The sequence below is a fragment of the Diospyros lotus genome, chromosome 11 (assembly GCF_014633365.1).
Source record: "Diospyros lotus cultivar Yz01 chromosome 11, ASM1463336v1, whole genome shotgun sequence".
Classification (NCBI taxonomy): domain Eukaryota; kingdom Viridiplantae; phylum Streptophyta; class Magnoliopsida; order Ericales; family Ebenaceae; genus Diospyros; species Diospyros lotus.
The window spans coordinates 27,878,435-27,906,249 of record NC_068348.1 but is presented as its reverse complement, the minus strand read 5'-3'; the positions used below and the strand labels follow the sequence as shown (position 1 = coordinate 27,906,249).

General features: G+C 34.2%; 2 protein-coding genes across 3 annotated transcripts; both read right to left on the bottom strand.

Annotated features, from left to right (window-relative positions):
* Window positions 1-44: 44 nt before the first annotated feature.
* Window positions 45-8,064, bottom strand: LOC127812975 (alkylated DNA repair protein ALKBH8 homolog). Its single transcript, XM_052353601.1, is given in 9 exon segments — window positions 45-447; window positions 603-668; window positions 2,191-2,481; window positions 2,758-2,883; window positions 3,896-3,937; window positions 3,940-3,984; window positions 4,120-4,221; window positions 6,774-7,080; window positions 7,899-8,064. Coding segments are annotated over 8 exon segments (1,026 nt in total). The 5' UTR covers window positions 7,071-7,080; window positions 7,899-8,064; the 3' UTR covers window positions 45-390.
* Window positions 8,065-8,836: 772 nt separating this feature from the next.
* Window positions 8,837-17,277, bottom strand: LOC127813692 (rop guanine nucleotide exchange factor 14). Of its 2 annotated transcripts, XM_052354802.1 has the most exons (8): window positions 17,041-17,277; window positions 15,874-16,025; window positions 11,932-12,318; window positions 11,393-11,547; window positions 11,218-11,292; window positions 10,872-11,129; window positions 10,099-10,446; window positions 8,838-9,447 (listed from the first exon to the last, which is right to left on the bottom strand). In XM_052354802.1, the coding sequence occupies exons 2-8, from the start codon at window positions 15,947-15,949 to the stop codon at window positions 9,067-9,069; spliced, it is 1,680 nt and encodes a 559-aa protein (XP_052210762.1). In that variant the 5' UTR covers window positions 15,950-16,025; window positions 17,041-17,277; the 3' UTR covers window positions 8,838-9,066. The 2 variants fall into 2 exon arrangements, with proteins under 2 accessions (XP_052210763.1, XP_052210762.1); XM_052354803.1 differs by lacking the exons at window positions 15,874-16,025; window positions 17,041-17,277 and adding an exon at window positions 13,567-13,724 and having other exon boundaries at window positions 8,837-9,447.
* Window positions 17,278-27,815: the final 10,538 nt, after the last annotated feature.

Genomic DNA, 27,815 nt, shown 5'->3' with positions numbered 1-27,815 from the left:
CGGGAGCGATGAATGCATCTCACATTGAAAGTGAACCACTAAAAAATTTGTGTTCTTGGTGCCTACTTTGATTAATTTTATTCTGCTATTTAAGATTAGCACTTTAATTCTATGATAAAGCATAAGGAAGTTCTTCTCATGTAAACACTACAGAGGCATTTTCCACCCACATTCAGTGTTTGTTCTTACATCTGAAGAAGTGAAAATCAGTCCCCTAACAAAGCAGATGGCAGTTTGCAGTCAAGATCAAGATCATATTTTCTTTCCCAGGTCTTCATCGGCTTGTTGCTCGGTTTCCATCTCACCATGGGAATCCGATTTCTCATTCGACACAGTTTTGCATTTCCAGACCAGAGTTCATCTCAGAGCGACGAGCATACTACCTAACTTCTAACTCTGAGAATCACAGTATTGAGGAAATTCACATTTGCATGGCCCTTGTCTTACCTAAAAAGATCAACTTAATCAACTTCCCCGTTTTTCATGTCTAACCAGCAAGCATGCAGAAGAGAAAATGCAGAGAAAAACAGTCGATTTTTTAACTCTAAACGGCATAATTTCATAAAGAGTGTATAACAGGAGGAAGAGAGAATATCACAGACCTTCCGCAGCGTGAAGGACACCCTCCTTGATCCCCTCTTGATCACATTATCCTTCACCAGGTCAACCTACAAAACCAGCATTTCACAAATTAAGGATGTGAATCAAATAAGAGCCAGGACCCGTGAATCTTCAAAACTGACCCTATTTTAAATGTCCAAGTGTCTCCATGAGGATGTGGCTACTCATAGGGCTAAGAACTGTATCTCATGAGAAAGATTACGTGCAAAAGCTTTTTATAATTCTGGCCACCAGGAACTATAGGCTAAAAGTGCAGGTTGTTGAAGTTGCAAAATTAAGGAGCAAATTTTTTATTTTGATTAGTAAAAACGTAGAAATCTAAGTATAATATGCAACTGTGGAAACATACACCAAACAGGCCAAATAAATCGAGATGCCCCTTACAGATGAACCAAGAAACCAAGATTTATCTCCTCTGCTCACCTCTTCCAGTGTCGGCAAACAACTCAAAGTATAGTTCAAAAACTGTAACACTGGCTGAAAGGGAAATTCTTCAATCTATTGGAAGGAACAGTAAGGTCCCCGTGAATTGAATCAAGAGTAACCACACTTCTCTCGTTTTCAGGTTCTATTTCCCAATTTTGCAGGAATTGATCACATCAGTTTGGTTCTGGGTTGGTCGATTGGGACACAACCAACCAGAGAATCAAACTATATAAACAGGACTAGAAGTATTATTCCAGTCCCAACTCTTTCACCCAACTATCCTACCACTGCCTAAACAATAATGAAGTTCCTGCCCCAGTGGCTTAAAATGTTTATCTCCTTATGACACTTCAGGACTGATCGTAATGGCCAGGAAAAAAATGTGCAAGTCTCTCAGGTACCTACCATTGACAAAGTTCTCAGTTATACAGATTCTTTAGGTTTTCCCTTTACAGATAAAGTAGGTATGGCTGCAAACCAAACAACCTTGCCATCATAAGCAAAATTACAAATACCCCAATACATATTTATCCAAAAATAATAATACTACCTCAAATAAGAACAAAATAAATGCCTTGAAACATTCCCTAACAGATAAGGAAAGACCAAATGCATAATGAACAAATAAAACACTGCACAGCATTATTAGCAAAGAAAGAAAAGAAAAACACAGCACAAACACGGAGAGAAAACTACTCAATAATCCCAGTTTTCCTAACCTAAACAATTTAAACACACACTCTTTTGTTTACTTTATATTGATCATGCAACGGCTCCTGAAAGAATTAAGACTGTATCAAGAATGAGGGCCTGGCAGTTCGAATAAATGGCTACTCGAGCAGCAGAGGTGTTTAAATATTGACAACAGGATGAATAAAGAGAAAAATAGCCTTCTCAGATAATCAAGAATGCACCCCAGTTCATGAGATTCCACCAATACAGGGTTTTTGAAAAAGCTAAAGCATACACAACCTTACCCCAAATGAGGAGGGTGTTTACACATTTCAAGTTCATGACAACCAGGTCACAGTGAGCAGCCTATCTACGTGCCAAGTCCTGGCTCTCCCCAAATAATGAAATAGACTTGAATGACAATGAAAGTCCAGCTCTCAGAATTTACAGCTATGGATAATAAAATTATACCTTGTGGTGCGGAATGTAATGATGCCAAGCATATCGTGCCTCCCCAGATAACAATAGCATTGAACGAGGGGGCAGATAAATAGCCCTCCTCACAAAATTTGAGCCGCAATCAGAATTTTCTTCCTTGCTGTCTGCATCCAAATCAGGTTTTTGAAGCCAAGCACCGTCTGTATACCTCCTAAACTCCATGATGCAAGGTCCTGCTAAGGAAAGGCTGAAAATTAATCCATCAAATGCTGAATGGGTGTCAATATGTGGGGACAAGCCCACTCCAGAGGGGTATTCATTAACCTGAAAGAAAGACCATGAAAGTTATAAATGCTGATAATCACAAATGAAGCTAGAAGCCTAGAATCATAAGTGAATTGGGAGCTTGAACTTTTTTTGTCATGGAAAAGCAAATTCTATCCTATCAGAATAAAAAAGAATAAGCAGGTATTATGTCATGGAAAAAGAAAATTTCCCCCATTCATAATAGATTAGACGAATTATAAGCAGGACAATGGTACAACTACAAAGAAATAGGACAGGACAATTTTTGAAGAACTGAAAAACATCATAGCATACCGTAAGTTGGTCTAGTACTATATTTGCAGCATCATCAAAATCTGAAATCTTCATGATTCTTTCAAATATATGAGATACAAAAGATGGCAATTCACCCATGTGTTGGCTTGTATTAACATTCCTTGTCTGTTAGAAAGGGGAGCAAACAGAAGTAAACAACTCTTACCAGTCCTTAACCCCATCCTTTTTCAGAATGCCATAGAGCAGGATACTAGACCAATAACTAGACCCTCTTCGGGATACATCTCAATAGATCAGTACAAGAACACAGGAAACACCATCATGCCTATAAACAGTCATGAAAAACTTTCAGGAACAACATATAAACCCTGGTGTCAACACTGACAGTACAGAATGCAGCAACATAAAACGTGGAACAAGAGTGAATAGTTCTATGCTAATGATAAGGAAAAACTGCAGAAGGAAAAGATTATATAAGGGTTAGATTGGTAAGAGTGAGGCCATGATGAATAGAAACAGGTTAGACTCTGTTTTATTTAAAGAGGTGATAGGGTCTCTGAATAGCAAGGTATTTGGAAGGAACTTCGAGCCAAGCCCATAAAAGCTCAAGCTTGTTTGTTAAAAACTTTATTGGGCTTGAGCTTGAGTGGGCTCAAATATGAGGCTCGGGCTTGTTGAGCTCGAGCTCAGGCTCGAATTCAACTCATTTATATTAAACAAGCTTCAAACAAGTTTTAAACGTGTTTCATGCAAGCTTTTTCATAAGTTCTAAATTTAAAAGTCATTATAAGCTTGATTTCAGGCTTGTTTACAAGAACATCTAAAATTAGTGTATTCTATTATCTTTTTAAATCTTGAATAATATAAATAACATAGCAACAAAAATTCTCAATTATAAAAAAACACATTATTTCAAAATATACTTCATATAAGCCTATAAATGAGCCTATAAGTGAGCTAACAAACAAGCTTGTTCACGAGCCTAAACAAGCTGAGCACCTTAAAGCTCAAGCCCAGGTCATTTACTACAAAAGGTTAAAAATCAAGCTCAAGCTTAAAACCTAAATCCTAGATCCTAAACTAAAATCAACAAGCTTGAATGAGCCCTAATTGAGCCATGCTTCGAGCCATTCACTAGCAGCTCTGTTCACTCGCAACCCTATATATCATTACTTACTTCATATATGAACTCATATCCATAATGCTGAACCCTTCTTTTTTTGCAAGAGTTTTCCAAGGCATGTCATCAACTGATGCAAGCAATTCCTGAAAAATTCAATCAAAACTTAAAATACATTAGTAAACCCAAAAAGCATCTCACATTTTGTGTCTAACTGAAAAGTGAAGATGATGAAATAATGCAATAACTGACATCAAAAGAAAACTAAAAAGATTACCTACCTCCTCTTCTGCAGAAGTGATGAACTCAGGCCACAAATAAAGGCCAGGAATATTCAAATCTTTAGCTGCCAAAGATACTGGAATTGAGTCATTCATGAGTACCTAACAAGAAGGTGTAATTATTTAAGACAACAAACAAATAAGCCATCAAAAAAGAGTATGTATCAAATGTTACGAGCCCTAAAATGGTCAGGTACTTTTCTACTCCAGAATAAGCCCAATTTGTTCTCATGGATAATTTACAAAATGTCTCCATAAATTTATATTGGCACCACAGGTTAAAAACATCAAATAAGTGCATTGGCCAAGATTTTACTCACTTCAAAGAGGAACCAAGAAACTAAAGATACAAGCTTACTTCCAGAAACTAAAGATCTGCCACAAACATACAAGCTTACTTCAAGATGAGACCACGTAGACATGAGATGCTCTATAAATTGTATATCAGCCTAAACTCTATATTCTATATATATGTGGCTAAAATGAAGCAGTAAAGCAAATTAAAGTTAAGAAGGACAAAGACCCAAAAATTGCATCCTATCAATGTAATTTAGACATGAACATTCATGAGAAACTTTTATATATGTGTCACGCACTCATCCAATGTGTCATACTAATTTTTTATTCTTACTAAGATGCAGATATATAGATGAGATCGTGAGGCACAATTCAAAAATGGAAAAAATCAATGTCTGGCATTCATATACAAATTAGAATCAAAATTATAAGTTCCAAAAACAAATAAAATATTAGCTATAAAATAAAAAAGAAAATGCAGGCTTGGATCTATTAGTCCATCCTCCTTTCATTTATATAAATATATATTCATTTCTGATATATTCTTGTCATAAATTTTCTAGAAATTGTCACGTTAGCATGTCCATAACTAGTCATATCAACATTATGCATCCATATTACCATCTCTTAATTATATTTATAGCTTAAAGAATGTGGTGCCACTCATCCCTCCCCCCCCCCCCCCCCCCCCCTCTTTCTTAGGAACCTCTTTTTCTTCATTCTTTCACACTACTGTGTCTTTCTTTGATAATTAGAATTTTGTTAGCTGGGGCAAGCCCCCTTTGGAGCTTTTCAATGAATTGTTTTCATACAAGGAAAATTCTATTAATTTTTAGAAATTTGTATCACATTTGCATAAGTAACATGAAACTAGAGACGCTATACAGTATACATACCTTATATTCTTCTTCCATTGTCTTCTTTACATCTTGTCCACTCTATGACTATATTATTGATAAGCGTCCATCAGATGCTTTAAACTTGACCACAAATATACAAGGCCAAATCTTATCTTCCTTATTAACTTTTGAAGAAAGGTTGGACATTTCAGGGATGGCTATTTTCACATGAATGAAGCAATGTTCTGAAGCATCATCAGTATTTCTAAAGAATCAGCCCAGAGTCTTGGAAAATGAAGCTCACTTTAAAACATTGCAGAAACCTAAATAAAACAAGCATGAGAAGTTTTAGAAATTCCCAGCATCAGACACACAAGTAAAGCAGAAACACCTCCTCAAGGAATAAAATAAAATAATCAAGGTTGTTAAAATCGGGATTTTAAGTGGGATCGAAAAAGTGTCCATAAAATCGGATCGTAAAATCGAATCGTAAAATCGTAAGATTTTAGAGATAATTAAAAATACCCTTCAATTTTTGTAAATATATGTTTATAATAACATAATTTTGTAGAAAATGAATTAATATTTTTTAATAACCTGATTATTCCTTATTATAGTTCAAAAGATTATACTTCCAAAATATAGCTCAAAAACTAGCAGGTTGGTATAGGCAATTTAGAGGCAAAATATAGGTAATTTAGAAGTAAAATATAGCTTAAAATTCTTTAGAGGATTCTTTCAACGTCTTCCATTAGATTTATATTGCATTTTTTTCTTGATTTAACATTGATTAAATCAAGTAAAATCCCGATTTGGGGTTTGGTGGTCCATTAATTAATTACTTGTTTGTCTTGATTTACTTATGCAATCAATGTTAAATCAAGTAAAAATTATAATCTAAATCAAGTAAATTGGAACTTATGCAATTAATGTTAGATGCTATGTGACATTGGAACTTATGCAATCAATGTTAAATCAAGTTCCAATTTAGAGGCAAAATATAACAATTTATTGCATAAGTTCCAATGTCAGATGCTATGTGACATTGAGACGTTGGAAGCATCCTCTAAATTGCAGCTTAAATCAATGAAGGTCTTTGAATCGTAAAATCGTTTAGGGATCTCTGAAGCGTAAAATCGTAAAATCGTATATGTAAAATCGAGATTTTATAGGATTTTATCCCAAATTAGATTTTACATGGGATTTGAATCGTTTAAGGGTTTTCGAATCGTAAAATCGTACGCATAAAATCGAGATTTTAACAACAATGAAAATAATAGTTTTGCGCTACTTAGGCAAGGTAAATCTTTAGTTAAATGAAAATAAAATCCATTCAAGGTAAGGCCCAGGCCAAATTTCTCAGTGTTAATTACTCCAAATGTCCATACTTAACATAAAAGTCAAGCCAAAATTAAATATAAATCTATGCTCATATTGTTATTCAAATCAAGATTAATAAAATGCACATAAAGTTAAAGAACAAAATCTAAAGAGTTAGAGAAAGAACAAGTCCAGTACCTGTTTAGGAGGCTGAACTATTGAATATTGTATGTGCAAGAAACGGCCTGCCAGATCAGGGCAGGGACGCTTGTTTAAAGCCTTTAAGGCTGCTTGAGCAGAACTCTCTTCAACATAAGAAACAATAACACGAGTGCCACTTTCATCAGCTGCATACACTCCAATCACTTCTCCAAAGGTGCTGAACACTGTTGCAATAGTGTTAAAAGAAAGTCCAACAGCTGGTCCACAGTTGGCCACATAGAGGTTAGGACTTGATTTTCCATCTATGGGGCGTCCAAATCGTGTCAAACCCATATATCCACAGCTGCATTAAGATATCAATTATGGAAACAGAATGATAATCAAAGTTATAACAAGAGACAGAGACATTAATTTGGTTGAGGGATGACAAGCCAATTTTCTTTCTTTCTTTTTTTTTTTCTTTTGTTGGATATCAAACCAATTTTCTTAGTTATGCTAAAGCCATGCACTCCCACATTATTGTTGTGCTCAGCACCATAATTCACAATTTTCCCTTCATTGATGAAACTTTCAGATCACAATCATATCCAATAATAACTCACATAACTATTCCAAATCATTGCATATAACTAGCGTTAAATCTTGTTCTTTTCTGTTTACTGTGTCATTTATGGCTCTTGGTACTTGAAATGCAACACCCTTATTGTGTTTACTTAACCGTACACTTGCTAACTAATTAAATAGGCTATATGCATCCTTTTTTCTCCATTCCACTATATTCAGGGCCACAATTTCAGTTCAACAATAATTTATAGTGTTTCCAAACAAATCTTGGCATCCCTGCGCCCATATTGCATAGTTTGCAGGAAAAAGAAAGGGCGTGGATCCAAAAAGAACAGAATGAAGCCACTCAACTCAACTCTCATTATGGCGCATCCAATCTCGTCTTTGAAACTATTTGAGAAAGTAAACCAAACTCAACAATCATGTTCGTTGGGGCCAAAACATGCCTCAAACAATTACATACAGACACATTCAATCATCATTCTGATCACTCTGCGTGTACCTATATATAATTTTATACAGACATTTATACAAAAACATATGCCTGGCAAATAAAAACATGGGTTCTCTCCATATTGGTAACGAGTTATTGCTTACCTGCGTAATCTGTTATCGACTTGAAACCCTAACGCGAGAGCAAACAAGCGAGAGAGAGAGAGAGATAGAAGTGGGCCTGGACGTACTCGGCTAAGGAATACGGTGGGCCGTCGTTAAATCAGGCTTGGCACACCTAGTCGCCTTTAGTTGTATGAATCAAATTTTGTAGCCCATACTTAAGATCCCAATTTGTACATGTTACAGTGTGGCTTTGGATGAGAAAATTCTTTTGTAAAATTATTTTTTTTAAAAAAATGATTTTTTAAAACTATATTTAATTTAAAAAAAATAAATAGAGCAAGTTACGACATAAAAGTTTTTTAACTCCCATTATTAATTAATTTATACGACGCCAAATTAACTAAAAGTTTATTTATGCAATAAATTTTAAAATCTTAAAGACTTATTGTTTAGCTATAGAAAATATTATTTATTTTTTAATTTGAGTAATTGAATCTCCTCTTAAAAAATATGAAACTTAGTATTATAATTTTTCAACTTTGTAACGTAAATTATAAAATATTTTTTTAATATTTTAAATTTTTAAAAAATGAATATTTTGATTTGTTTTTAAACATAAAATATTAAGATATTTTTAATTATAGAACTAGAGTTGAAAAATAATTAAAAAAAAAAAAACTGAAGAGGGCCTAAAAATTTCCGTATTCTATTTTTTATGATAAAATATTTTCTATTTTAAAAATTCTATTTACAAAAAAGTCCACATTTTTTTTTACACATTTTTCTGGCATTTCTATTTCTTAATTTTTTTTTTAAAAAAATATCATTTTCTTGTTTATGTCTAGTTTCTATTTTCGTGCAATATAAACAATTTTAAACTAAAAATTAAAGATTAGTGATTGACTGGAGGCTAAGTTGAAAATAATTTTATTATTTAATTAATAACTAAACTTTAGTTACCTTCATACTTGAAGTCTGCAAAATGGCATATTGCGAGATCAATCGAACAATAATTATTATTATTGCCATCACATAATAAAAACTGGCATCCTGTTTTGTATACGACATGCATGCAACATAGCCATCAAACCATCGGCAAAATTAATCACCCTGTCACCAGGACCAACGTACCAAACCAGTCTTGCAATTTAGTAAGCATATGGTAACATCATTTACAGAAAGCATTGCTGAACCCATACTCTTCTCATCAGGGGGAGTTTAGCGGAGATGCGCCGTTGCAAGCCTCCCGGCCGATACACCAACCCCGGCTCCGGCTAGGCGTTGCAGTCACCAGGCTAGCCTTCGGTTCAGCGCATGGAAGCTCGAAACCAGGAGCAATGGTTTCGTTGCCATATTGTCGATCTACCTTGTTCATCTGGTCGATGAGGGAGTGCCTTGCGCGTTGAGCATGCACCGGGGAGTCAGAGTTCCCGATGACATCCATTCCAGGAAAGCAAGATTTGGGCACGGGAGAATTGGGATTGCTCAGGATGTCTTCTTGCAAAATATCTCCCATCCTGGACAGTATTTTGAATGCCAAGTTTCGAAGAACTCGCGAATATGCTTCTAGAATTGAATGTCCAACATCCTACATGCCCATTGAAGGTGAACAATAAAAAGTAATCTTTAGTTTCTGCTGAAATATAGCAAGTCTATATGAGGACGAAGAACTAAAACATCGATGACAGTTGTAAAGCATGGACATAGACATAAGATGACATGCTTCAAGCTTGCACAACAATGGTAGATGGGTACTCTACATAATGATGTTTATAACAATCCTATAGCATCAAAATGTTTTTCTAACTTTCCTCTTCTTTTTTTGTCTTCTTTTAGGCACACGTTTTTTAGGTTTTCTTGAAATACAATACAAGTAGAACACCTTTCTTTTTCCAGATGGGGTGAAGGACCAAAGGTCAACATAATGGCCGATTTGGTAACAACAAAAATACTTTGCCCACCAAATCTTATGACAACTAAGAACGAGACAACTGTCCACACGGGCGTGAAGAAACAGTGCCAATAAACCTCAAAGAGTGACCACAGGTGTCTTGATCTTGTGAAAAACCGTATGTAATACAGAATGGATGCTACGGGTCAAACTTATTTCAAGTGAAAAGGAAGGCTTAAAATTCCAGAATTTTGGAAGCTCGGAGGAAACAGCAGAATTGATGATGTTCAGAAAGTAAACATATCTACAATAAGGTTTCCAGTCAAAATTGCAGTTCACTGGACTCACCTTGCAATATTGGACTTTCACAACATCAAGGAACGACTGAGGAAGGTTAGGATATCTGGTCTTCAGCTGCTGTAAGAGCAATTCTGCTTGGTCCAACAAAAACCCCATCTTATCCACTTCAGATAACGGATCCTTCACGAAGGACCATGATGTTCGAATGGGAGATTTTCCGCTGGCTTGCTCTGTAATTCTCTCTTTCCATGCTAATACAGCTGCTTCCAACCTATTGATGGTTTCAAGGGCACTGAGTTCAGATTTCAAGTTGAGGGAATTGAGCGTTTCCTCAGCTGATACTGATTCTTGACACAAGATTCTATGAAGCTGTTCTCCGAGACTTGCCTTTCCGGACTGCAGACATGAAAGAAAGTGAGACTTTCCTTTCCATAATAAATGCAGCAATAATTACTGGTTTTGTAACTCACTCAGCATGTTTATAAGATATTCAATATAAGTAATAGCAGTTAACAATCAAGCTTCTATCATGACATATTTTTATGGCCGATACAAGCTCATCAAAATGTTGTTATTCACAAATTAAGCTTGTTTAGGGATAAAATCTGTCACCTAATAAATTTCTTATTTGGATGGGCCTATTTGAGTTAAGGCACATGTGTTTCATCCATAATGGATGCCGCCTTCCATAGCAAAATTTAAGAGCAAGATTTGCCCACGCTTAAGCATATATATGACCTTGAAATTTAAAATAAAACCAACGGAATTTTTATAGGCTTTTTGTTAGGGGGAAGTGAACCAAAATAAAGAAAATTGCTTGCCTTAGGAAGTGCATCTTTGATGATGGTTGGAACAGGCATTTCAAGCAAGACAGTCTCGTTGATGGATTTTGCTGCCTTGAAGACTTGATGGACCACTTTGCCCTGATTTAGCAGCTTCTTCCTTTCAATTTCAGAGAGGCCACTGGTTGGCACATGGGGCAACGGAAGCCACCACCTTCTGCTCTGTCTCCTTCCTTCACCTCGGCTTCCGCCTTCTGCATACCAAAACTCTGTGCTAACCATTGAATCTAGTGTCTCCTGTCGATTTGAGACATATGCAACATCAGTTTATATCATGAATGCCAACTGGTTCATTTCATTTGATGGGAACAGATAGACCACCTACAATGAGCATGGAGTCCAATTTTTGCAGTGCTGGAAGATTTATATGGATGTCTGCACGAGTCTTTGGAGTCATTATCTGCTTCGAAAAATGGAACAAAATGTAAGAGGCCAACAACTAAGCCTAGCTTCCACTGCAATATTTTTACTTTCCATGAATAAAAAGAATTGGGAAATACCTCCAAGGTGCGACCATTGGCTCCATTTTGCTTAGCTGGAACCAACTCAACCATATAGTTGGTAGGGGAGAGCAACCAATCGATCTCTCTTCGCCATTTTCTTTTTCTATCCTCTGGCAGTGGCTCCAATTTCCACAGCTCCCCAAAAATTGATGCTGTAAATCCAACATAGCATTTTCAAATTGAAGCAAAAATGAACTTTGGAAGGAACATGCAACAGAACAATGGCACCACATTAAACAGCCGAGGATCAATCCACCATCAAGTCACTTTTGGAATATTTTGTCTCCGCAGCTACCAATTGGAAATTGACTCTCAACCCAATGCATTGTTTGTTTCATAGTTGTACAAGTCAAATATATTTTAAAGGCTAATAATTGTATCTTTCAATTCTCTAAATTCAGAAAATACAAAGAGCATAAGTTGTGTCACAGTTCCAAATATGCCAATTGCAATGTTGCAAATGCAGCAAGTTATGTATATATTGCACGGCAGTCAAACAAATCATTTTTGGGTAGGGCCACAAATATTTGTTCTACCTGCAAGAGTTGTTATGCCATTAGATATTGCTAGTGCAGTAGAGACTCCCTTGCATCCCCCTGTAATATCTTCACCCAACAACAATTTTGCAAATCTTTCTTTCATCATCTCTACGTCTGAAAACTGAACACTATAGTTAGGTTTTTCTTTGACATAAAAATGGTGTGGACTTTCTGTGACCTCCCACTCATCCAGTCCATGCTCATCTCTCTTCATCATTGTCCAACGAGAAGAGAATGATCCAAAAATGTTATTGCTAGAAGAACAGCTTGAGGCATCATCCAGGGAATCAGTTGCGCATCCATCTCCCCTACTTGTGCCACTTTCATTTTCATAAGAATGACTGTTGAGAATGCAACTCTCTAGGCCATTGTACGTCATTATTCCTGAAAGTCCAATTCCAATTTTATTTAGTCATCACCTGAAAAATAATTAAATAAACAGAGACCAAAAACCAAAACCAAATCCCACAAAGCAGTATTTTGCTTTACATTAAATTATTTGGGAGATGTTGGGTTTTAAATCATCAATTCCAAGCTGGATTTCAATCATCATGTGCTGGTGCAGTCACAAATTTCATATCTAACCAGCAAACTCAAGAATAGAGATTGTAAGAAATAAGAATACAAGTAGCATCATCGGCTCCCACACCCTTAAACCCAAGGAACACATTGACGGGCCACCAACCACGCAACCAATGGCACACTACTTGAATTTGAGACCTCAATGAGGTGACTCCCATGGAGCTACAATATTGGGTGGCTGGGGTAGATTTTTCAACCAGGGTAGTTCATACTGTTTTGAGAAGTTGTATGCACAGTAATCGGGCAAACATATTAGTATAGTCTATTATCTGCAACATTTATCTTTCACTGTAGTCAAGGTATTATGTATGGTAATGGGGCCATTTGCCTATTCATCTGATAGTCTGTGGTTGTGCAAAAAAAAAGAGGGCACCATCATTTGAAATAGAAGAAAAAATATGAAGGAGATAGTATAAGAGACAAGGATCAAGTGTGAGTGCCCACTATGGCCTGTACTCACAGCAGAAAGCCTTCCTCTTTTAGTTTCTCACATATTCATTACAAAGACAACAAATATTTGAGGTGCAACAATATAGCTTGTAATATATAAGAGTAGCATTGATTGACGAAAGATTCTTGGAATATCAAGCAATCTTGAGATTTTACGATATGTGGTATGAGTAATTCTATCACGAATGATGAATTACCCTGACAAAGAAAAGTTAAAACATAATCAAGTTATTCCCGCTTGTGTTTCTACTGTTGATATTTTTCTCATATAGTACTTGGCTTACTTTCACTATCTGAAGGTACGTGTTGCATTTTTATGCCTTGAAAATTACTTTATCCTAGATATGATACTTTAATTGAACAAATTCATACTTGGAATCAAGCTATTACAGAATTAGAGAGAAAAAAAAATTCAGTTAGCCCAAAGCAGAAATGAAAAGATTCCATTAACTACTGAAAATAATTAGTTATAGAAGAAAATGTGGTTTTAATCACATTTAATATAAAATTAAAAAAAAAAAAAACTATTTCAATCACCAGTAAGTGACTAAGTGTAAATATGATTTGTTTCAACACTTAAGCAAAAGAACAAGTCACAACTTCACTTTATTTCCATGCGTTGAAGGAAGCTCCTGGTGCTTGGGTAAAGTCGTAAAGATTCAACAATGATGTAGTATCAGCACCAAAAGGTAATATCACAATGAAAAAGCAGTAGCATTGAGAAAGGAAAGATTTAAATAAAGTTGTCTAATCCCAGCACCTCACATGATAGACTAATCAAGTGGATATAATACAGAGCCACCGTCTAACAACTCTACAGGCAAAATGCAGATTTTGCACACGTCACCAGACAGATAATTTGCCAAATTTGTCTGACTTGGAAGAATTAGGTGAGAGCACATGCAAAGACAATTTCAATTATTGATGCTTGACATAAGGAACCCAAGAAATTAAACTGGAAGCCTCTAAAATTGGTTTCAGACACAAACCACCCCCATAAAGCAGCAGCAGATAGCCCAAACCTCAATATTTGTTGGGCTCTTAAAGATATATCAGCTTCGCTATGTTTTTTTCTTTTATTGTTTTTATTTTTATAATTTTTGTTTTATCAGGTGTGCCTTTTTTATTGGCACAAATTATATAGAAGCTCAGGCACTCATAAATCAGATCTAAAAGTGTAACCACCATATCTGGATCTAAGATCTTGTGGTCAACAATCAAAGTTGAGAGTAAAATGACATGCTTAAGTTCTGAGAACTTTGAAGTCCAGATTTCCCTTTAAAATATGGTAGTTGAGATGTCTGGTGCCCACGAGCTCAAATCAAAATAGAAATGAGACACATGATGGAGGAAAACCCCTTGATAGGGAGCTGATCCGGAAAGAAAGCAAAAGAACTCTTCAAAAGAAAAGTAATCCAGACAATGACTTTTGTGTCCCCACCCCACTGTCCCAATTAAGTGGTACTGTTAGTTTTAGGACAAGAGGGCAGTGACACAAATGAGGCCCGCCATTTGTATCATTCAAAATAGTGAATGAAGATCATGCACTTTCAATGGTCTCTGTGTTACAGGGCTACTGATATATCACTATCACTTTATTTATGACATCTATGCTTTTGAAACACCAAAAACAAGATCTTACACTACCAATCCTTTAATATACGGTAAAATAATGTTGAAGTTACGGGTCCCTGCATGTTCTCAAAGTTTAATATACATAAAACACTTGATGGGTCCCACCTATAAGCCAAACATGTGCACGAAAAAAAGAAAAAAAGGAGGATCTTCTTTCTACCCATGCTGATTTCTTCTTCTCTTCAGATGGTAAATTTTTTATGTAGAAAACAAACCAAAATAAGTGAAATATCTCGAAATCTGGGAAGCAAACAGAAGGAAAGATTTTAATTTTGCCCAGGTTTGTGCTAAAAGTCAAAAAAGGAGGAGTTTTGAACTGGCAACCAGATAACAAACAATATTTATATAGAATGTGCTGGTCCTCTTTCCCCCATAAAATCCGTTTATTTCCTGGTTTTGGGCTACAAACCTAGAAAAATTACAAAAGGTTAGTTTTTATACTGTGTTAATACCTTTTAACCATGCTTTAAAGTTTGTACATGGCAACATTTTCAAGATATCATAAGATTTAAAGGTAAGAAAGTTTTTGAATCTTAAATTTCTCATTTTAGGCTAGTACTCGTCTAGAAAATTTGCAAAAGTATGACTTACATACACTACTAAAATTCGTAAGAGGATTATATGTAATAGTAACCCAAATCAGTGTCCAAAGAGAACATGAAAAACGGGTTACAGATTTTTATTATTATTATTATTATTTTTGCAAGCATTAATTACTTAAAGCTTGCATGATAACATTTGATCTTGAACAGGACTGTTTCCAAGTAATATGGGCAATGAACCAAATGAAGAAATTTCTAACATATTTAGGGTATTAATGTCAAACGTATGGAAGTACAAGAAAATGGACAGTTGAACATTCTTAATAAAAATATTTGAAAGGTAGAATGTCCGTTCAGCCAAACTAAATGAACTACCCTAAATGCATACTACGGTGAAAATAAATGCAGAATATAGTGAAACTTTCAAGATAAAATGGTTGTTCAAACAAATTAAATGAGCCGCTCCAAATGCAGACTATACTGATGGTGGTCCAGGCAATTTAGTTGGACCTACGCTTTACATGGTGAAGGGCCCACGCATCTGACAAAACCTAGCCATTCAAGACCAGGCTGCAGCTGAAATTTGCAGCATATTGACTTGGTTCATATAAGGCCTTCCGCTTTAGTTCCCACTTCCATGTGTTAGGTATATAGATTGCATAACTAGGCGTAAACCCCGTAAAAATATACCAAAAATTACAGAAGATTTGAAGAAGAAGAAGAAGCTTACTCTCTTGTTCATCAAAATCAAAGCTCTGATCTCTCTCTCTAGAACAACAAGACAGTTTTCTTCTCATAATCATCATCTTCTCTTGATCTTTAAACCAGATTTGAGTAGACCACAGCAAGTTGGCAGGTGTCCAGAATCTAAGCCCAACCCTTCTGCAATAAAATAATATTACAACATATTCAAATTTTGAAAACAGACGTTTTACTAACTCTGGATTGCCTTGCAAGTGAGCCAATCTGTGAATTTGTATGCATTGGCTGTCACTGATGTCATACAAAATAAGGCATAAAAATAACACACACACACGCTCATTGGCGTTACTTCAAGAAAAGGGAATGAAAACAGCCGCTTTCATTCATAAAGATTTCAAATTGTGAAACCTCTTCTGATTAAGACTGATCTTTCCATTAATGCGGATTTAGATAAATGTGCATAGACCCATACCATGATTCATTTATATGTTTTTTTATTCGCCTAAGGTAAGGTTTATTTATCGCAACGGAAGAGGAAAAGGAATATATACATATAAAAAACCAAGTGCTGCCTGGTAAAGATAAAAGTGCCAATCACTAACACCACATAACCCCACCTTAGTGGTCGAATTTTCCTAGCGTCCAAACAAATGGATCCAATCAAAATAATTGAACAAAAACTGTAGAAGCAAATAAAAATAAATAAATAAAATTAATTTATGGAATGGAGAAAGAAATTCAGAGTTTTATGACTTTCTTGCCCAAAAAAAAAAAAGTTCCGGTGGGACTAACTGAGTCAATACCTAGTTAGTGAGTTCTCAAGGAAAAGGCAGAGTAAAAAGGACAGAGAAGAGTAAGAAGAAAACCCTTTTGGACATGATCAAACAACTTTCGGAGCAAAAAGGCCTCTTCTTGTGTAAGTTTTTCAGCTTCACAATCAAAACATAATTCAAAAAATAGTAGCTCTTACACTCTGCCACTCCAATTACCTCTTTACTGACACTCAGAACAAAAATCAAAATCATCAAGACTTAGAAGAAGGTACAAAACCTTGCTGATTTTTTAAAGGGGAAAGAGAGAGGTAAACGGGTCGAAAATGGAAGCTGAAGCTTTTCTGTTGTTTGTACTGTGATGAATCAACCCAGACACACAATACAACGAAGAAAATGAAGGAGAAGAAGAAATGAGATAAAACCTTGGATGGAGAAGAAATGGAACCGCGTCTTCAGAGCTGCATTCGAAATGGAAGAGATGATTCGATACTATTGCTCAGAGTGAGAAACTGTGAACCCGATTCTGATTGAAGACTCAGAAGCTGGAGGAGACGTCAAATGAATGGCATTGAATTCTGAATTAAATTGGAGCGATGGCATTTAAGAGAGAGCGAGAGAGAGAGAGAGAGAGAGAGAGAGGAAACAAGAAAGACCAGCGCCGTGTTTGGTTGCAGAATCGATTTTTTAGGTTTTTCCAGCTTTGGTTTTTGTATCTATTGGAAATTTCAAACCAAGCGATAGAAATTTTAGAATTCCTATTTTTAAGGGCCCCACTGGAAAATGTTCTAATTTTCCATTATGTCATAAAAACATATTTTTTTCTGTAAAAAAGAAAAAACTAAATGCCCGTCTAATTTTGCTATTAATTTTTAAATATTTGATTTTAGTATCAATTTTCAAATTTTTGTGTCAATTTCATTTTTAGTTAAAAAATTTAAAATTGAACTTTCCATTTAATTGTTGTTGTCGGCTGCCAAAAATCTATAAGCAAAAAACATATTTTTTTATGGGTACAACACGATACATATTTTGATTTTTGTTTTCATATTTAAATTTTTAATATAACTAAAGTGATAGTTATATGCTGTCGGTAAAAAATAAAATAAAATACTTCAAATAAAGTTTTGTTTGGCGTCACTCACTTAGTGATTATAATTTAATTTTTATTTTTAAATAAATTAAAACTTAGAAGCTCTTGTTATTTGAAATACAACAATTAAAATTCATTTATTTTAAGAAAATCTTAGCAAAAAGTCGGCAGGACCTGGTGCAAAACAAGATCGTCCAAGAGAATGCTATGAGAAGCTTAATTCACTGTCTGTGAGAGTTATCCAGGAGTAGATGGTTTGCAAGACAAGAGCAGTTTAGAAGGTACACGAGTATCTCTTCCATGTGGATTCTCTTATGCTTAAATCAGAAAGTGAAGTCTAAATATAACAAAAAGTATGCAATAGTATGTGTGTGTAGTGCAGTGAATGATTCAAGAGAAAAAAATTTCTTCAAGAGAAGTGGAGTTATTATGATGTTTGAAATGTAAGAGGTCGGACTAGTGAGAAAGAAAAAGAAGTCTAAGTGAGTAAAAAAAACAATTCCCCTATATGAGAGATCAAGGGGTATTTACAGGTTTCGTGACTAGGACACGTGAAACGCTTGCATGAAGGATGCAATGCTCTTTTGGCTATAAGATAGGGTGTTGTCCCAAAGTTAAGCTTGGAAGAAGACCTTCATAAGAAACCCTCTCAAAGGAATGGTCCCTAAAGGAAATGAGTCTACTTTAGGCAAGTCACATTGTGCGAGATAACGTGAGGCAAAGTTGTGCAAAAAAAGGTTCTCCCTTATTCTTCCCCAAAAAGATAGCTCAACCAGGTGAATTGTAATGTGCAAGATGTTTCTTTGGGAGAGTTGGTCCTAGAAATGTTGTTTGTAAGGTTCTATTAGGGGACTTGTACTTCTAATAGAACTCCGGAATAACTTCTTCTCCCAAGATTGATGTTTTCTCTAAAAGAACTCTTATCAAAGGTCATTAGTTAAAATTAAAAAAAATATTTTTTATTATTGTGTTTTTAAGAAAAGTAAAAGAAATTTTAAAAAATTAATTTATTCATAGAGTTTCAAACACCAAAATGGGTGTTTGCTTATATATTAAAATATATATTGTTTACATATATTTTCATAATATAGTTATATTATTAATCTAATGAGGTTGACTATTTTCACTTCAGAGTGTATTTATTTTTTATAGTTGGAGTTATGAAATATTTTGATGAGGGGAATACTCTTAGGTCAATAATTACTCCAATGCTCCAAAGATGTAATCATTGACGACAGTGCCACGTGTTTGCGGAAGAGAAACTTCACTGACGTTATCATGTTTGGGTCTAGGGAGAACACGTGGCAGATATGTATCACCACGCCCATTGGCTTGATGCTTGGTAGGGAATTCTCTGAGTTTCTTGGGATCAATCCTCCCGTCGAGGATCATGGAGATAGGAGCAATCCCAAACTCTTCGGAGGCGGTTACAATTATGGAATCCTTATCAATAAGATTTCGAGAAGAGCAGGATAAACACCCCGAAGATCTCTCCAGGACCCTTATCTCAGGACGAGAATAAAAGAAAAGGGGGGTGATGAGGTAACAAAAAAAAAGAAAAAAATTTTGATTTCTTGAGCATAGAGAATAATTCTGAGTTTCTTAGTCTGGTAATCTAACTTGATCATCGCAGATAAACCGGGGGAGTGAGTCTCTGTCTCCAATGCAGGTGTTCTGACAGAAACAGAAGAAGGTGATTGGCCACCGCATCATCATATTTGAAATGTCTCTAACAACTTTTAGTTCTTATGCCCTTTGTTAAGAAATATTTAAAATATTTTATAACTTGAATTACAAAAAAACAAATGTAGTTCGGATTGAAAGTAGTTTTATTATAATATAATATATTAATATATTATTTTTATTTTAATACCAAATTAGTAGAAAAGAAAAAATATTACCATTTCTTTTTTTGCATGGAACACAAGATTATACATTATTTTCAAAAATTTTGAAACCAAAAAGGAGAACAGGAAATAGACACAAAAGCAAAGGTGACCAAAGAAGCATGACGTTGCAAGCAAAGTTGTGTAAGGCAACACTTTGCCACTTTGGTTAAAACCTCAATTTTCAATAGGAGGAATCAGTTATTCCCACATCTTCTATAAAAATAAGGTTTTTATTACAACCATTTCTAAAAATTACAATATAGAAATAGATTAACGCTGCACAACCAAAATATTGAGTACAATGTAGTTGTTTTATTAACTGATGTGTCAAGGCTCACCAAAAACCCAAAAAAATCATGAAAACTAAAATTATCAGCTTTCGAGCAAATGCGGTCTTCTAGAGAATGAAAATACACTTCTTTGGGAGATATGGTCTCTTGGAGACCTCTCATGGAGACTGTCTTAGAGAATGGACAAGTCCTAGAGATTGTTTAATTAGAGGCCATTTTTTGAGATTTTAGTAGTCCCCTAGAGATCAGGGGCGGATCCAGCCTTTCTAATAAATTTATCCTAAAATTTGGACTATTTGGGAGAGGAGGAGGGCTATAATGAATGATGGATTTGGGGCCAGCCCTCCCCCAGATCCATCTCTGGATCCGCCTCTACTAAAGATTGTAAGATCTTAGAACTTGTAATATAAATTTTTCTTTTAATTGGATTAGGAGGGTTTCAAATAAATTGCAAATAAGATAATTCTATCATCTAAAAATTGCATTCAAGAGTTCAAAGAAAAAGATAGATATTATTATTATGTATAAGAATCATAATCTTAGTAGGTCTCATAGTATCAACATAGACATTACTTATAAAAATTCTAATTTTAATAGATCTCGAAAAATTCTATGTTCCTTTAAAAATAAATGAGCCCTCATTTTAAATAAGATATTTCTTTGATATTGATTTCTAGACAGTATTCAAGTTTTTAGTATCTGATTTGACTGTTAGAGGGTTCACGTAAAGATGCCCTATAATTATTCTCTTTTTAACAGAATTCAAATAACTTAACAAAGACGTTTCTAATTAATAAATTTATTATTGTATTCAAGTAACAGCATTAATAATAACTTTATTTAATTGAATTATTGAATAGCATATCCATTATTTCATTTGATCCCTAGTGCTAATGACAATAAATTCAAAAGAACAATAATGTCGAATCCTAAGAGGTCAAAGCCTACCTATTGCCTAATCAATAACCAAATTAATTTCTCCAAAAGCATGAGATGAAAAACATAACCACCACGTTTGTTTGCAACAACGGATTAATATATGGAATTAACCCACCAAACAAATCAGAGATTAATTGTATATATATCATTAGCTAATTAATCTTTATTTGTTAGTTTATGATATTTGATTTAATAAGTTTTATGTTTATCGTCCATTACTTAATATTACTTTGTATTAATGTAAAAATCTAATCTTTTGCAAGAGTTGCAATCAAATCAACTCGAGTCTCGGATTGATCTTAGCTCATCAAAAGGCTAACGAGTCGAGCTCGAGCCCTTGTAAGTGAGCCCAAGGTTGGGCTCGTCATAATCTGCTGTGGTGAGTGATAACAGGCGAAGATAGAGAGTGTGCGACAACAAGTAGTGACAATGGTGAGAGGTGGCAACAAGTAATGACTGTGTAATAGGGATGTGTGCAGCAATGACAAATTCTAAATCATTAAATCTAAAAATATGAATTGGTTATTTACTTAATAATTAATTAAATTTACAGTTTTATGGAACTAAAATCCAAACTAATTCATATTAGACGATTTTTCAAAATTATTAAACTATAATCAACTATTTGTTTTTTAGAATTTGACAATATAAGTCAATTTAATTTAATGGCCGTCAATGTAGCAATTTGGTGACAATGAAAGCCAATTATATAAATGTTTGGGTATAGAATAGTACGAGGGAGCATAACGGTACTAAGCTTAGTCGTACGCACCCATCCTCACTTCAATGCGCTGCCACACTTCCACGGCATTTTCGGTCGCCATCTGGATCTTGCAATCTGAAAATCTCCTCACCAAAATAAGTTCTCAACCCCAATGAGTAATTTTAATATAAATTTAAGTATTGATTACTATTTCGTAACAAGTATAAAATTATAACCCCAATGAGCAATCAAACTCAATTCATCTCAATCCAAATCCTAAACTCTTAGGTCAATATTTAAAATTTAATATTTATTGGAATCAATACAAACTACAACATCACGTGCCAATTGGGAACAGATTGATTCGAAATTTAAAAACAGAAACGTAGAGGGGATGGCGCCTCGTAGCATGTTTTACGGGGCAGGATGGGCGCCGAAGGGCGAGGGAGCTGTCCCTTTCCTTCGGAGGCGCGCCCCTTCATCATTGCCACCATTCCGCAGCGCCTCCGCTCTGTCTTGTCCAGTTGACCGACTCCGAGGCGCCTTATCCCAATTGACAACTATATTTATAAACTCATCTAAGAGGAGAGGAGAGATTCAATTATGGTTACAAAAAGAATTACTATAAAAATAAAAGTTCATGGACTTTGCAGTGACAAGGGAAGGCATGTGAGTAGAGGCCCTCCACTCCACCATATTTTGTCCCGACCCACTTATCCTTGCATAGGGCTTGAGAACATTTAGTGTAGAGAGTTGCGAAAGAGAGCAACCACTACAATAGTGGCCATATATATGTATATATATATAGGGCTTTGCTTAAGAAGTGTTTTTAGGACATGCTTGCTCCCACTTCAAAGGTAGTTTGCTTTGGGGTTTCTGCCCGGCACTGACTTTGAGGACCAACGGATATGCGAGCCTTTCCATTCTCTCATTCCTAAGAACATACATCACAACAACCTACAATATTGGTTTAAAATTTATGTTTGTTTTATTTAATTTAATGATTTTTGTGTTAAAATGTTAATTATCTACTATAACTATTTTTTTTTATTTAGATTTGAAATTGGGTAAAGTTCTCAACCAAAATTATATGCCCTTTTGATTACGCTTTCTATTTTCTTTGTTCTTGTTTCCCCCTTTTTTTATAAGATAAAATTCATTGATGGAAAATTTCAAAATATCAACAATTTTTACTAAGACATATCCGGATCTATCACAAATAAAATTGAAAGAAAATGCAACATCTGAATCTAAACAACCAATTGAAATTATATAGTCCTCACAACATAAAAAAAATATGGAATATGCCAAAGGAAGTCTTCCAAAAGATCACAATTGCAATCTTAAAATCACAATCGATTGTTTTTCTCACGTCTCTAATACTTAATAGGCTTTTGGTGTGAATATTAACATTTTATGATAAGGATAGGTGATTACTTTGCTAAAAATAGCTTATAAAGGACAAAGGCTACTTTTTTTTTTTTGGTTTCCTTCTCTCTTCGGTTCTTTAAACATTATTTGGCTTTTAACGTAAATGTTAACATTTTATGATGAAAACTCTCAAGCATTCCCCAAATAATTTCTTAGAATGCAAAAATATACTCATATTACAAATTATTGTTTTACGAGAAAATTGACATTTTATTATGTCAACCCGCAATTATTAGGCATTTCAAAATAGAAGAATAGAAATATTTCAACTATTAGGAAGCTACCAATAATATCGCAATGCTTGGCTCTACAATGTCTGAGGAAATGATATGATAGACAATCATATCTAAATGGCACATTGAATCAGATGCACCAACTAAGAAACTAGGACATAGAATGTTTTTTATTATGGAAACATTGATTATTACATTCCCTCCATATGAAATATACTATCGCTTGCAAGACAAGTCGGTTAGCCACTTGCCACGGATTTTTGCCAATCTATTTGGGCATGGCCCATAGAATACCTATCTCTTGTCTATGCTAAAATCATCCAAATTTCTTAGAATAATAATAAAAATAATAGCACTAGACGAGAATACGAATAGTCAAAATATAGAAGACTATGATGCTTTGCTCCTTGTATCTATTAGAAAAAGACAAATAAAGATTAATATGATCAAGAATTGACAGACGCTCTTGAATAATAAATTAGAGAGCTATGCCAAATCAGAGCATACCAAGGGACCTTCACTCTCATTGTAGTTAATGCACCAAAATCACATTTTATAGAGAACGCTCAATTTGACACTGGCAACCCCCAAAGTAAGTCTAGTTTGTCTATCATAGGGGGGGCTTGACATGGAGCCTTTAATAAACTCTATAGCAGGAAAGTCCTCCACTAGCCAATTCCAAGCACCATAGTTAATAATAGTGAAGACACGAGACATAATGGGGACATTTACTCATCTCATGAGCTGGCATGAGAAGCGGTCAATCGGTACTCCCAAAGGATGCTATGAGTCATTCTAGAGGAACACCTTGTTCCTGTTTTTTCACTTTCCAGAAATTAACAAAAACTTTCATAAATAAGTTATTGCTTTAATATAATTATTATTTAAGGTCAAATTATCAAAAAATTCTTAAATTTTACCTCCTCTATCAATTATATAATGAACTTTAACTTTTATTCAATATATAATTGAACTTTCATAATTATAATAGTTACATAGCATAATTAAATTTAAAAAAAAAATTCTAAATTAAATTTTTTATTTTTTAAAAAAATGAGAAAAATTAAAAAAATGGATTTAAAGAACAAATAAAAAATTGACGGTGTTATGTAACAACTTTTATTATTAATGAATAATAAAAAATTGGATATATATCATTTTATTATTTTTAATAATAAATAACAAATTTGTTATGGTAATTTGCTCTTTATTTTGTTTATTTAATGACTATATGATATTCGTCTGTTTAATTTTTAGCTTGTCTTGGAGTTGGAGACTAGAATGGATATTGGGCTTTTTCCTGGATCTCAAAGCCATGGGCTCCAATCGGGCCTAGTTTATGGCCTTCTAGGAATGGACCCAAAATAGATAGTGGGCTTTCCCACCTGTTATATGGCCTAAAAGGATAGGAACCTAGTGATAGAAGACTGAAGAATATATATTTAAAAGAGGTTTGCCCATTCACCATATCAAATTGGTGAATAGACAGTGTGGGGTGCAAATCAATCTATCCTTTCGTGAACAGTTTAGGCCATCAGTCCGTGATTATGTTGGGCTCGTTTATATTCATGAAAAAATTTATTTAAAATTTAATTTTAAACATTATTTATTATTTTTTTAAAATATTGTATATTTATATGTTATAGTACATATAATATATTATATATAAATAATTATATAATTAAATTTTATTTTTCATGACCAATTTCTTTTCTTTTTTACTTTTATATAGCCAATGAAGATATTTGTCTTTTGAATACATTGGTTTAATATTGATAAAGAATAATTAAACGAGCTTGAAAATGATAAAACTCATTGACTAGATTCATTTAAATTAAGCAAACCACATACAAATATGGAAATATGTAAACGAGATGAGCTCAAACATTTTTCAGAAAGCTTGGTTCATAAATTAGCTGAGTTTGAGCACATTCATAAGTAAAGAATTTGAATAGAGCCTAGCTTGACTTGTTTACACCCCTTACAAGTAGGTTAACAAATGCATTAATAAAAAACTACATGAAAGGAGAAACACAATAAGGATAATTTCTTCTTCTTTTTCTCTCTCTCTCTCTTTTTTTTTTTTTTTTCGGGTGGAGATGACTTCATTAAAATTGCTCTAAATATAGAAGAACCATATGTGGTAGATAAATGACCATTTGTCTCCCTTTCAATTCAATAAATATGTTGGTGGATCTCATTCTCTTTATCATGTTACGATTCATGTCCTTAATTGATTTTAGCAAACCCCTTAACTTTTCCCATTTAAGCGATTTTGGTCCCTTGAACTTGTGTTGTGTTGGGGTGGGGTGGGGTGGGGAGGGGGGGCGACGCCATTTGTCTAATCAAGTTTCAATTTAGGGCCTATTAGACACTCTAATTTTTAATTTAGGACCGATTAACCCTTTCATGGTCTAGTTAGCAACACCCGTGAAATAATGCGTGATTGAGAAGTGTGAAAGATGGGATGGATCTCTCCAACTGTCAATTTTGTTCTCACACAACTTCTTAATTTCTAAAATTATTATTTTTTTCGTCTTACTGCCTTTATTATTGCTGTCTCCCTCTAGCTTCAACTGTCGTCGTTGCTATATCTAGCTCATCTATGGCTGATGGTCGTCACCTCCAAACCCATCCTTATCCCCATCGACTACCACCTTCCTCCAACTCCCCATCTTCGTCGCCGTCTCTCTCCAAATTTAGCCGTCACCGCATCCAGCTCATCTGTTGCTGTTGCTTGTGCCTCTATCGTTTGTTGCTTCCTACTTTATTGGTCGCCTCTCTATATTTTTTCTATGTGTGTATATATATATATATATGTAACATATATATATATTATATTAATATATATAATTTATCAACATCTAATGATAAAATTTTATCGGTTGAACATCAATATATATATTGTATTAACATAAAATTTTGATAAATAATTATGTATAATTTATTAATTATATATTATATTAATATAAAATTTAATACTAAATAAAAGCATGTGGTATGCACGCAATTTTAAATGTTTAATAGACCCCAAATTAAAACTTAAGGGGCCAATAAGTCCTCTCAAGTTATTCAAGGGGTTAGTCGTTAAATGAAAAAAGTTGAGGGGCTATATGTGTCTTTAGCCCAATTAAGTGTTTTTGATGCACACATAGGCCTAAAGGTAGGCCTAGCAGCAAAGGGGAGGCCTAGCACAAGGGAAGGGTTCTAGGAGGCCTACTTGAATAAACACTATAAAAAAAATAAAAAATATAATTTAGCAACAAATTTTTTTTGTCTCTAAACTTGCAAAATTCTTTCTTTAAACAGTTATTAGTGACATAATTAGATATGGAAAATGATCTTTCTTTGAATGAGTCGCCACTAACATGATAGAGACGGATTTTTAATTTTGTCTCAATTAGAGACAAAAAATTATTTTGTCTTTGACTTGCAAAATCTTGTCTCTATGTCCTAGTAAAATTAGTTTCCAATGCTATTATAAAAATATTTAGAGATAGAATTCTTCGACTTCAAAGACACAAAAATTTTCGTCTCTAAAGGTAAGATGCACATTAGAGACAAAAAATATTATGTCTCTAAATTAAATTTTTTTATTTGAAAATAAAATGATTTCTATCTCTAACTGTCAAATATCATTTAGAAATTGAAATAATTCTATTTATAAACTAGTTATGGATGGGAAAAATTTCGTCTCTAAAGATCGCTTTTGGCCTATAGGGATGGAAGAAAAATCTTCCATAAAATCTCTTTCCCTAATACAACATTCGAACTTATTATAATATTTTTTTAATCAATTCGAATGATAAAAGCAAAAACTCTAGATACTGAATAGTCTCTTAAGTTTATGAGATTCAATTATAACATTTTTAACAATAGAAGACTATTAAGTTGTTAAGAATGAACTATACTTACAGATAAAATGAATTCGAGCATTTTCTACTTCTAAAAATTTATAACCCTATTTCAAGGATATCAAGCCAAAAATCACCAAATTCTAAAATTTTTGCATATTGAAACGAAACATAAATCCAAATAAGAATTTAGTGACTCTATCTAGACACACCCAAAACTCCTTTTTTAACAAATATCTCTATTTTCCTTTCACATTTGTGGAAGGCAGGAAATTAATGATCTAATATCTCTAAAGAGAAGTGGCTTGAGAAAAAATGTGTGGTTGTAAATAAGAATTAAAAGCCTTGTTTATCTATAAGAACAGTAGGAAAGTGATTGAAAGAACTCACAATCTATTGATGATAGGGTTCATAGCAATAGATTAATCCTCTTGATTATATCTAGAATCACAAGAAATTGCAACAATAATGGTCTGCAACATAAACCACTAATAGAGAGCAGGTGAGAAGATAAACAAAACGAAGAAGAAACCAAATGACAAAAGAAGAAAAAGACATGAATATGATAGAATCCTCTTCAATTGTACATGATAGAAATGACATGTATTGGCTGGGGACTTTAGCAAAATAGGACATGCGAGAATACAATAACTTTATCACATCATTAAATAACAAAATCAACATAGATTTGGCAGATTCTCCCCCCCCCCCCCCCCCCCCCCCCCCCAAATGGGACGATCGAACCAATCGTCAAAATTACCTTTGTCT